The sequence below is a fragment of the Xyrauchen texanus genome, chromosome 9, assembly GCF_025860055.1.
Source record: "Xyrauchen texanus isolate HMW12.3.18 chromosome 9, RBS_HiC_50CHRs, whole genome shotgun sequence".
Taxonomy (NCBI): Eukaryota; Metazoa; Chordata; class Actinopteri; order Cypriniformes; family Catostomidae; genus Xyrauchen; species Xyrauchen texanus.
The window spans coordinates 16731356-16744476 of record NC_068284.1 but is presented as its reverse complement, the minus strand read 5'-3'; the positions used below and the strand labels follow the sequence as shown (position 1 = coordinate 16744476).

At 37.2% G+C, this 13121-nt stretch overlaps 1 protein-coding gene across 1 annotated transcript in view; it reads right to left on the bottom strand.

The window, feature by feature from the left end:
* Positions 1-13121, bottom strand: part of LOC127648662 (coiled-coil domain-containing protein 18-like) — a 38603-nt gene that overhangs the window by 3836 nt on the left and 21646 nt on the right. Inside the window, 8 exon segments of the mRNA XM_052133374.1 lie at positions 872-1084; positions 1211-1348; positions 2001-2141; positions 9694-9765; positions 9844-9960; positions 10055-10154; positions 11339-11552; positions 12641-12804. Coding sequence (XP_051989334.1) covers positions 872-1084; positions 1211-1348; positions 2001-2141; positions 9694-9765; positions 9844-9960; positions 10055-10154; positions 11339-11552; positions 12641-12804 — 1159 coding nt within the window.

The following is a 13121-nucleotide window of genomic DNA, read 5'->3' as shown; positions in this document are numbered from 1 at the left end:
CTCCCAAGGATGATCCAGACTTATGGAGGTCAACAACTTTTATTTTGAGTTCTTGGCTGATTTCTTTTGATTTTCCCATGATGTCAAGCAAAGAGGCACTGAGTTTGAAGTAGGGATGCTTCTTTGGAAGACAGCTGCCTGTGTAGGCAATAAACTAACTTTTGTAACAGAGCTTTCATTTAAGTGCAATTACAGAACAGAGTAATAGTAATGAACAACATGTACTTTAATATGTCTTTTTGTCATTATGTTTTTGTTACAGTCCCTTCTGTCTTTCTTGTGTGTTGGTGTCTGTGTGTGTGTGTGTGTGTGTGTGTGTCTGTGTTTCCCAATCTCTCTCTTTTGTGTTTTGCAGGTGCCACATGGAGAACGTCAGCTCTGTTCCAGGATTGTTTCTCCACCCAGCTCGTCAACAGTGGCACCTGCCACCAATTACCAGCTCCAAAGGAGATACTTTGTTGTTCTGTCTTTGTGGGATTGTTTTGCTGTGCTGCAAATGGTTAGCGTGTTCGGGTCTGTTCTCTGTTTCCTGTCTCCAGTTTCAGTCAGTCTAGTTTCTTTTTTGTTTTCAGTTGTTTATTCTTTTTTCTCTCATGAGAGTTTTGATTTGTATTTTATTTGTTTATTTAAATAAAAGCCCTATTCTGCATTTGGGTCTTTCCTTACTAACCATGACAGTTTTACATACCATATACACTTTTCTAGAATTATTTATTACATGAGCCCTGTAATGTAAAGCGTGAACAAACTTCTGTCTGTAAATAAGTCACATTCAGCACTCCTTACTTCAACTGTTTGGAACCATTTAATACCAGTTTTGCCCTTAAGGTTGGTATTCATTTTAAATGACATCATACAGCAAGTCTGGTACCTTGATAAGCAGGTTCTCATTAGCACACTGCAGGAGCTGTTCTTTGCTGCGAAGCTCGCCATGTAGGCAAGCAGAGGTAGCTCTGGCCTCCTCGAGTTGGTCATGAGCCTGCTGTAGCCGCTGAGTCAGCTGCTCCTGAGAATTACGCAGACTGCTGGAGATCTGATCCGAGACCTTCAGCAGCTGCCCACGTGTCTGCTGCAGCGCTGAAAGCTACAGAACCAAGAGACAGGGTCATGGCCAGCAAACCAGACAATCAGCTTTTGTGGCTGGAAACAGGAGTTTGTCCTGTGGGAGTGAAGACAAACGTCCCGTTTCAGTGGAAGACAGTTTACATACCTCTTTGTGGTGCTCTTTTCTCTGCTGATCAAGTTGTTGTTGTAGGTCATTAACGGTGGCCTGACGTCTGACCTCTGCCTGTGAAGAGCGCTTCTCCATCGCAGCCATCTCCTCTTGCAGCTGATGAACTTCACACTCCTACAGAAACACAACAACCACATTAAGGACCATCAAGCTTTCAGAGAACAATAAGACTTCTGGGGAGATTGTCATTTAGGCATTATGGTATGAGAGGTAGGAATTTGTGTCCTTAATATTTGTATCATATACTAATGAACATTTTATTTATGTATTAACAGTTTTATAAAAGCAATAAGGCACTTCAAGTTGTTCTATATTGTTGTCAGTGCTTAAAGACTTGAAATAGACAACTTTTTGAGTTTACTGCATGAGACTAACAGACTAGAGCTTTGGCTAGTGTTCTGACTATTGGGTGACTCTTAAAAACCTGTCAAGAAAATGATGGTCATATTTAACACCAAATAAATAATAACAAAAAATACAACAAAAAGCCCTTATTTAGGACTTCAGATTTTTTTGCATTGTGCCATTATTTTCAGGACACTTAAGTGACAAGGAAGATAAGAGACAGTGAAAGAAGAGTTTTTTATTATTATTAAGGAAGAAGACAGTTAGTCCATTAGTAGGATTGGGTCCAATGCTCACAAAAGAAATGCGTCTTTAGATGTTAATGGAGTAATGAACTGCAATGAACCACACACAGCACAAAAGGTGTAAAGTCATGTAGGTTTGAGATACAGGGTTTGCTCTGCTGATATGTCTCTCTCACCTTCTGACGTGCTTGCAGGCTGACTTCCTCTATCTGTCTGGTCAGAGTGTTACAGTGTGTGTGTGCCTCCTGGAGCTCCTTAACAGTTTTCTGTAGCTGCTCACGATATGCACGTAGCTGTTGCCCATGCTCTACAGCACCCTGAAAGACACATACTCTTCTGTAAACTATTTATGAGATTTAAAGAGAGACTTAAGCGTTTAATTTTCTAATAGTATTAGTCATTGAGCATTTTTGGCTTTATGAGATTTGATGCCATACAGTAAACACTGAACATATGTACACTAGAATACTTCCACAAAAAGTTGCATTATGGCTGAGAATGACAAGGAGTAAAATCATAATTTTACTTATCAGAATGACAGTTAGCCAATGACAACATAAAGAGGAAATTGCTCTTTCAATTTTATCTGCTTGTGAACTTCAGATTTACACAACTTCCTGGTATGCCGCTTAATTGCAGTATAGAGCAACTGAGCAAGAGTTTAATGTTGTAACCTTGTCACTTCTGTTTTGTCTTGAAGTTTTCAAATATTTTCCCCTATACCACTTTACAAAAAGGTTCCATTAGTAAACAATATTTAAAGGGATAGTTCACCCAAAAATGGAAATTCTCTCATCATTTACTCACCCTTATTCCATTCCGGATGTGTATGACTTTCTTTCTTCAGCAGAACACAAATGAAGATTTTTAGAAGAAATTATCTTCTTTAGTCCATATAATGCAAGTGAATGGGTGTCAAAATTTTGAAGCTCCAAAAATCACATCATTCATCATAAAAGTAATCAATTTCACTCCAGCGGTTAAATCAATGTCTTCAGTGATCTGGTGTGGGTGAGAAACAGATAAATATTTTAGTAAATTTTTACTATAAATTCTCCTTCCTACTTAGTCAATATACACTTTAACTTTCACATTCTTATTGTGTTTATCGTGATTCTCATTCTTCATGCATACACCCCCTACTAGGCAGGGAGAAACATTTCTAGCAAACATTTACTTAAATATTGATCTGTTTCTCACCAGCAGCTATAAGATCACTTCTGAAACTATGGATTTTACCACTGGAGTCCTATGAATTACTTTTATGCTGCCGTTACATTCTTTTTGGAGCTTCAAAATGTTGGAACCCATTCACTTGCATTGTATGGACCTACAGAGCTGAGATATTCTTCAAAATATCTTTTAATTTGTGTTCTGCAGAAGAGAGAAAGTCATACACATCTGGGATGGCATGAGGTTAAGTAAATTATGAGATTTTTCATTTTTGGATAAACCATTCCTTTAACATGAACTAATAATGAGCAATACTTTTACAGCATTTACTAATCTTAGTTAGTTTTAATTTCAGTACATAGTATACATTTTTTAAATCAAAAGTTGTATATGTTAACATTAGTTAATGCACTATTAACTAACAATCAACAATTGTATTTTTATTAACTAACATTAACAGAGATTAATAAATGCAGTAAACGATATTGTTCATTGTTAGTTAATGATACCAAATGAATTAACTTATGTTAACGAATGGAACCTTAATGTTAAGTGTTACCCTTTTCCCTAGTGATTTTAGTTACACTGCACACTGATGATCGCAAGGTTGCTGGATAAAATCGCCATAAGAAAATTTATATTATGGTCAACTGATATTAACATTTGAAAACTGACATCATATGTGGAAAAACTGCTTCACCCCTACCCATTCAAAATGTTCTCATTGGGTGAATCTCATGTCCTGGTAAATTTCACCCTAAAATCGAAATATATATTTTTTTTTTTTTTACTTTTAATAAAAGGCTATTTTTGGGACCCTTGAAATTTAATTAAGCACATTAACCTCTTCAACTCTTTGATTTGGAGTCATTTTTGGGTTGCCACCTGCAATTTATCACACTTAATTTTACACATATTGTGGACTAACTTTGTAAGCATGTTATTCTGGTTCTGTTAACGCCATCTGACTCCAAAGAGCCTTATTTATTCCACTAGATGGCAGCAAGTACTAGAAAAAAAATATATTTATGTTTTTGGAAACAAAATTATGGAAACAATCTTCCATTAATAAATGCTGATCTGAAATGTAGGTGGCGCTCTAACAATTTTTTTTAGCCCTCACAGATATTGTAATCCATAGACATTCAATCTAATTTTCAGTTCACACACCATCCCCATTTTTTCATCAAATATCTCAATCCAGGTGTCATTAGAAAGCGGAGATCCTCCCTAACATGTTATCATCAATAGTCAATAACATATATTTATGATTGCTTGTTTGGCATGCTTTTCCTGTCGCACCGCATTTTTTGTTCTGTATATCTAAGATGTAACATTGGATTATTTGCACAAGCAAGCTCACAAACAAGTAAAAAATGGCAGATGTTTTAGAAAACTATCTAAGGTAAGAGCAGATATAAAGTTGTTAGCCATTTGGGGCTTACAGCAGTAGTGATCAGTGCATAAAAGAGACGTTTGTATTTGATGTCTTACAGAAATCATATTTAACTTTGTGATTCTTTTGAAAGTCTTTCAAACTGTGGTATTAGGGCAACAAAATAAACTGTATGGTCCCATTTCTTTTTTTTTTATACCCCACTAATATCCCTCCCCATTCACCAACCCCACACTGACCCCCAACGAACACCCGTCTGTGGTTCCACATCACACACACACACACACACACACGTTGTGTTTCCATGTTTTATGGGGACTTTCCATAGACATAATGGTTTTTATACTGTACAAACTTTATATTCTATCCCCTAAACCTAACCCTACCCCTAAACCTAACCCTCACACAAAACTTTCTGCATTTTTACATTTTCAAAAAACATAATTTAGTATGATTTATAAGCTGTTTTCCTCATGGGGACTGACAAAATGTCCCCACAAGGTCAAAAATTTCGGGTTTTACTATCCTTATGGGGACATTTGGTCCCCACAAAGTGATAAATACACGCTCACACACACACACACACACACACACACACACACACACCAAAAAGAAAATCTAATAAACCTACAAATTAAACTAAACAACACTCTACACATCCCCTCCCCGAAAATCCCCCCAAAAAAACGCTAAATAATTGCCCCATTTCTTAACAAATAAGTCCCACAACCCCAGGCTTCTACTTGCCCCCTCCTTGAAAACAGCTACCCTTCCCATTTCCACACACCACTCCGAAAATGAGGGCGCTCCATCCGACTTCCATCCCCTTAAAATTATTTGACTGCCAATCATGAAACTAGTCAGAACCCAATTTTTTATGTGATAATCCCCCAAATGTATGACTGTCCCATCACCCAAAATACAGAGTCTGGAACAAAGTAAAATTTGAGTGCTCAAAATGTCACACATACAACTCTGCACATTCAATCAAAATTCTTGAATCTTATATGCCTCATGACCTTTTCCAAAAGCATTAATCACATCTCCCAAAGCATCTGCAATTTTAGAGGGGGTGTGAGCCACTCCCAAATATAGTAAAGAGAAGGTGGCACAGCTGTAAATACCTATAGAACTGAGATCTGGGAATCTCAAAGTGTTGAACCAAATTTTCAAAAGATCTCAACAATCCACTCTCATATAGGTCACAGAATATTTTAAACCCCTGCACAATCCACTCTGACAGCAGAAAGGTGACCTTTCAATGCATAATTTAGGGTTCAGCCATATGCTCGAGGCAACATTTAAATAATTGTCCATACCAAGCACAAAAGCGAGATAACAGGGTGTGACTTAAGTACTCAGGTTAGTTTAATAGAAAGGCTTTGTAATGGCAAAATAGTGCTAAGAACTTCCTGTTCAATACAAAACCAGGGAGGGGCTCTCTCAGGTGGAGAAGACCAATGAGCCAAATGCCTGAGACCGAATACATAATAAAACTAAATCTTGAGTAGACCTAGCCCACCTTTGTCAATCGGCCTATGTAACTTATTAAAATGTAATGTGGGACATTTAGCTGCTACTAATGGTTCCAGGGCAAGACAGAACAATATTGGGGAAAGAGGGCAACCCTGCCAAGTGCCCCTATCCAGAGTAAAATAATCTGAAATTAATCCATTTGTTTGTACAGATGCTACCGGGTGTCTATAAAGTAACTTAATCCATCCAATAAAAGTATTCCCGAACCCTTATATTTCCAAAATTTTAAAAAGATAATCCCATTCTAGCATATCAAAAGTCTTTTCGGCATCAAGTGAGATGGCAGCGACTGGAGTCTGATCATTCGCCACTGACCACAAGATATTGATGAAACGCCTAATATTATAAGAAGAGCTATGACCCTGAATAAACCCCATTCCTGATCTATATGTATAAGAGATGTAATAACTTATCGGTTAGCCAGAATTTTTGAATATTTTTACATCTAGCTGGATCAGGGAAATTGGACGGTAAAACTTACATTTCCTTGGATCTTTGTCCTTTTTAAAAATCAGACTGATCCAGGCTTTTGTCATAGTTGGCAGAATTTCTTTCCTCAGTCCTCAAGTTAGGGAGATCTAATGGTTCCACAAAGTTATTAATATCTTCATCAGTAGACGAAGATGTGGAACTATAAAGATCAAGATTCTTTAAAAGCATTATTAATATAAATTGGCAGAGGTAAAAATTTCACCATCAGCAGATTTTACTGAGGGAATGGTAGACTCTCTCTGCATTATATGTCTAGCCAAAAGCTTCCCTGCTTTGTTTACCAACTCAAAATATGACTGTCTTGCCCTGAATAACCAAAATTCCACCTTCCGTGACAAAATAGTATTATATCTGTATTTCAGTCGGGTCAATTCTCTGAGGCCATCAGATGACATTCGGTGCTTCAGCTGTGTCTCGGCACGTTTAATATTCCCTTCCAACTCCATGAGTTCTCGTGCTTTGGATTTTTTGTAAATGAGGCATACTGTATGATCCTGCTCCTAAGAATTGCCTTAAGTGCCTCCCAAGCCACGCCCACAGAGGATACTGAGGACCAGTTGGTCTCCATATAAACATTGATTTCAGCCTTTAACATCAGGATTTTCAAAAGCGATATATTAAAGCCCCAACTATTTGATTTCTTTTATTCCATATGTGGAGTTTATTCATTTTCTTTGGATTGCATTTCAAATATAGCTCTACTGGAAGCACCACATGATGTTAGCCAATCACAACAGTGGGCGTTTACATTGAAATCTTAAAAAGGACCAGACATCTTAAACAGAGTGTTTCAGATAGAGGGCCAGAGACAGGGTGGAAAATTATTATATATAACTACATTATGAGCATTAGGGTTGTGCCGATGGACGATATCATCGTCCATCGTGATGGCTGACCAACATCACGATGTAGAGCCACCATCGTGATGCCACGCCCCCTTTTGCGAGTCTTGCTAGTGTGACTCACTAATCCTAGTCTCTTCTATAGTTAACCTAAAAACTTTGCAGGGATTGCTCTGTAAATTAAATTGAGAATATAACTAATGCATATATGCTATTTTAATATTTTACGTTGTAGGCTACAAGAAAATAGCCTTTATTAATGAATTATTAGTAGTTGTAGTGTCTCAGAAAATCTTGCTCATTGTCACATAGCTCTTGTATACACTGAAGCAGCAGTTTAAGATAAACCCAGACCAGCTTAACGCCAAATAACTTTTGTCTGGTTAATACTTTTAAAGAAAAATTTCCTTGGCCATAAATCCATAATGTCAAATCAAATGAAAGAAACAAGGTGAATATGAATAACACACATTTATTAAAACATAGAAGAACAACAAATAAAACAAGAAAACGGAACAACACTCAGACCGATACTCGCATTAACATTTCACTTATAATTAGCAGCACAATTAACTTCAGCACAGGCTACAAAATAAATTATGTTATTGAAATATTGTAAAGTGGTCATATGAACTACACAAATTAACGCTTAAAAAATAATATGCAAAATCGAATAGCTCACGAACGGATGGCGAAAAATGCGTAAAGAATTCTAATAACTTTCACCATAGACCATGTTTAAATTTCGATGTTTCTGGCCAGGAATACCAACATATTCACTTTATCTGGTTTTAATAAGCTGCGGATTGGAGTAACTACACTACCCGCTGTGCTGAAGACCCGCTCTGATGGAGTACTGGTAGCACATATGCACAGATATTTCCGTGCTAATCTTGCCATGAACGGAAACCTTTTGTTGTTCGTTTTCCACCAAGTCAGCGGGTCCTCTTCCCCATCAATGGCCATTTCCTGCAGGTACATGGTCATTTCTGCCTCGACCTTTTGCTCATCAGGGAGTAAAATAACGAAATTATAGATTTAAGTGGAAAATAGTATTTGTGTAAAGAGATATATTAAAATAAAAAGTGCACAACTCTTCTTAAGTGAAAGCTAAAAAAAAAAAAATGCTTCACGTGTCGTGCAATCTACTGATAAAGCACCGACGAGTCATTAGTTGGGTTAGTAAAATAACGAAATTATAATTTTTCATTTAATTTTTGAAAATTATATGAAATTATATAACCCCGCCCCACCGACTATATCATCGTCCATCGCGATGTTTTACTGTCAACATCGTCAACTGCCAATTTAGGGGACATCGCCCAACCCTAATGAGTATATGGTAAATGGTCTGCACTTATATAGCGCCTTTTTAACTTGAGCAGTATTCAAAGCACTTTGCACTGCGTCTCCAATTCACCCATTCACACACACACACACACACACACACACACACACACACATTCACACACCAATGATGGCAGAGCTGCCATGCAAGACGCTAGCCTGCCATTGGGAGTAACTTGGGGTTCAGTGTCTTGCCCAAAGACACTTCAGCATGTAGAGTCATGTTGGCCGGGAATCGAACCACCAACCCTGTGATTAGAGGACAACCCACTCTACCACCTGAGCCACAGCCGTCCTATATATGAGAATTATGAATATGTCATGACCCCTTTAAAGGAATGTTCTGGGTTCAATACAAGTAAAGCTCAATCGACAGCATTTATGACAATGTTAATTACCACAAACATAAATTGACATTTCATTAAAAAAAAAAAAAACGTGGTAACAGTGAGGCACTTACAATGACAGTGAACGTGGCCAATTTTTGGAGGGCAGAAATATGAAGCTTATAGTTTTATTAATTAATAGTATCTATTAATTATAATTCATTTTATCTGCTGAAACGGAGCTGCAAAGTTGTTTAAATTGTAATTTTACAGTCATTTTAGGGTTTGTTGACATTACATCATCTTGGCAACGAAGTTATAAAATTAGACATAACTTTACACAGAAAAGGTTAGCAAGTAATTTTTACTTGTTTACATGTATATTGTTTATGTCTTGTGGCTATACTTTTGAAAAAGTGAGTAATTTAACGTTCAAAACATTGTAAGTTGAACTGCACTGTCAACCAGTGGGACATGTCGAAATAAGTTTTTGTGGTAATCAATATTATGCCACAAATGCTTTCGATTAAGCATAACATGTACTGAACCCAGATTATTCCTTGAAGCACCACATCTTACTGTGATACCACAGTAAAGTAGCATTTAAATTAGCATAAGTAAAGACAATCAACAAATATGTAAAAAAATATATACTTTTGGAACTAAATAATTCATCAATTCCAACATAGTCTCCCTGTTTAAATTAAGGGTAAATACATCTACTCTTCCAATAGTTCCCATTAATCACTAATCATACCTTCTTAAGCCCCTCTTCCCCATCCTGCTGCTGTGATTGCACCATCTCCAGCCTCTTTGTCAGGAACTGCATCTGCACAGAAAGCATCAACGACTCATCAGTTCATTGTTCCATTCACAGGCCCATCTAAATTCATTCCCATTGACTCACCTGCTCGTCCTTCTCTCTCAGCTCTTTCTGGCTCTTCTCCAGAGCCTCCTGTAGATATTCCACCTTCTTATCCATCTCTAGCTTGTGTTCCTTAATGGCCACATCCAACTGGCCCAGCTCAAGAGAGAACACAATGCTTTAATAATGTCCAGACAGGGAGTATTGGTATATAGAAGATGGAGATCTTGAACTGTGTATGTGTGCGTGGTACCAGCTGTGCTCTCTGCTGTAGCTCCCCCTGTCTCTCTTTCAGTGCAGTGTCCAGATCCAACACTTCATGATTCTTCTCCTCCAGTTCCCTCTGATTCTCTCTGCAAACACAATGACAAAAATTATTAATGATTTGTTGTTTTAAATGCAACATGTTTAGAACAAAGTTAAAGGTGATGCATGAAATGTTTCCTCTGTTAAAATTTTGTCTATCCCAGTTTAATATGCAGACTCAACAAGTTCTCTTTAAGGCACTTCCACTTAAAAGGGCACCTTTAGATTTGTGAACGAAAGGGGCAGGGGTGTGCTACAGTCCCTGTCTTGTGCACATCAGTGGACTCAACTATGCATAACACAAAACTATCAAAACATTGCTCTGTTTGTTTGAGCATCTCATCTGGCCTGACATATCCCCATTGGCTTAACCAATACCGAGTGCAGGACTAACTCTCTGTCCTACCTGTGACAAGTCATTTTTTAATGAAGATCATCAATATATTATCATTGCAAAAGTTTTACAGATGAAACTGTCATGCATTTAAAAGAGATATTATTCTGAAGAATGGATTTAAATGCTTGAGGTTTTTTCTTTGTTTGAAGACACTACACATGCCTGGAATTAACAACAGCAACATATTTTTGATGCTGAAGACGTCCCATAATTCATGTAATGTATATAATGAACAGTTAGATGTTCAAAAACCATATAAATTACATTATGGCATATAAATAACACTGGTTACTGAATGCAAAAATTATGAATTATAAATTAACAAATTCTCATATTTACAATAAAATAAATGATTAGACAAAAAATATATTAGAGCAGCATAACATAGTTTTTATATTTATATCCAAAGTGTGTCTGTTAATTTGTATAAATCTAAAGTGTTTGAAACTGGGATTGGGAAATAAAAAAGAAACCACATATGTCTCTGTTACGACAATTTTACCATTCATATGCATCGGAATAATAATAATAATAATAAATAAATTTAAAAAAAAAACCCACATTGGGTATTTCAGAGGAAATGTTTGTCCTTTTGTGTATCCCATGAATTAAAAATCTAAATTTTAAGTCAATTGATTAATTGTGCTTGTGCTTTAAGACCTATAGAAATCCATCAAGTAAAAGGCATATGACTAACAAAAAGGTGCTGAATTTAGCTGTCCTTAAAACCTTTTCCTGCCAGTCATAAGAAATTACAAAATGAATATGCTCAATATCTAGTGATAGACAGACTGCTTTGATGCCCTGCAGTCATCGTGAGAAGTAGCAGCTCACCTAAGCTCAGCAGCAAGTTTATCAATGGCTGCTTGCTGCTGGTCTGAAGTCAGCTGTGTCTGCTTCAGCATGTCTCTCAGCTCCTGCAAGTGGTCCAGAGTGTCTGACAGCTCTCCACGCACTTCCTGCAACTGTCCCTCCAGCAACTGTGTCCGCTGCAGCAAATTTCGCCTGTCCAGATCACTGCGGTGGAGCTTCTCTTCCAGGTCTATAACTGAGGCAAACACAAACAAATAAGACTATTGTTTTCATCTCCCCAGGAATGTTACAGATAAATAGAAAGGAAAAGGGGCAGGGTGACAGAGGAAGGGAAAGAGAAGAAAGGGAAAATATAAAAAGGAAGAAAAGAAAAGGAGAAGGAAAGGAAAGAAAAAGGGAAATGAAAAAAAGGAAAGGGGAAATTAAAATTTATGAAAAAGGAAAAGAGAAGAAAAGAAAAGGTAAATGAAAAAGGAAAGGAGAAACAAAAGGAAAGGGGAAATGAAGAGGTAAGGAAAAGGGAAAGAAAATAAAGGAGAGGGAAGGAAAAAAGGAAATACCATTAAATGAAAGCAAAAAGAAAAAGAAAGGAAATGGAAAGGAATGGAAAAAGGTCAATGAAAAGGAAAGTAAGCAGGAAAAGAAATGGAAGAGAGAAACAAAAGGAAAAATGAAAGGAAAAATAAAATGAGAAGGAAAGAAGGGGTAAGGAAAGGGGAAAGAAAATTAAAAAGAAAAGGAAAGCAAAGGAGAGAAAATGAAAAAGGAAGGAGGAAAAGAAAAGGAACACAAAGGAGAAATGAACAATGAGAGAAAAGGAGAGGAAAGGAATAATGAAATCAAAATGGAAGGGGAAAAAGGAAAAAAATAAAGGAAAAAGGATAGGAAAGGAGAAACTAAAGGAAAAGGAGAAATTAAACAACCGGAAAAGGGAAAGAGAATGGGAGTTCCTTTTTTAAGGGCACAATGGGAGACTGGTGATTATGTAGAAAAAAAGGTTGGGCATGTTCAAACCAGGATGGGTGTTTTTCATTTGCCTTTTATATAGAGATTCCCTACTTTCATGGATAGTTGAAAAACACCCATGCTGGTTTGAAAATGCATTTTCTCTCCTTTGCTTTCCTTTTCTTTTTAATTTTCTTTCCCCTTTCCTTACCCCTTCTTTCCTTCTCATTTTATTTCACATTTTTGTTCCACAGAGACGTATCCTTCCACAATGGTGGTAGTTCATGGAACAGACCCTAAAGGGATTCAAGCCTCCAATCTGTCTCAAATATAAAGTTGCCTGTTATGATTTTTGCTGAAGTCTTTGGTACCGCACACCCATTTCACTCTTTTTATCCAGCAGGCCTTTGGTCTCCTTGAGCGTGTCCTCCATCTGACTGAGCTGAGATGCTTTAGTGCTGATGTCTCTCCTCAGATGCAACAGCTCCAGCTCCATGTCTGACAGCTCCACTCGACACTTACTCATCTCTGAGCTCAGCTGCCTGAAACACACACACACACACACACACACACACACACACACACACACACACACACACACACACACACACACACACACACACACACACTCACTTTAACAAGTGTCTTTTCGCAAGTACTTCAAGCAATGTATCAAATGCAGTCTTAAAACATCTACAGATAAAATAAAACTGGTTTTAGAGAAGAAAAAGATCACATTCACATTCTTCTCTGTATATCACCCCCTGCTGGGCAGGGAGAAGGATGTCTAGCAAAAAAAAGGACTTAAATATTGTTGTTTCTTACCCACACCTATCATATCACTTCTGAAGATATGGAT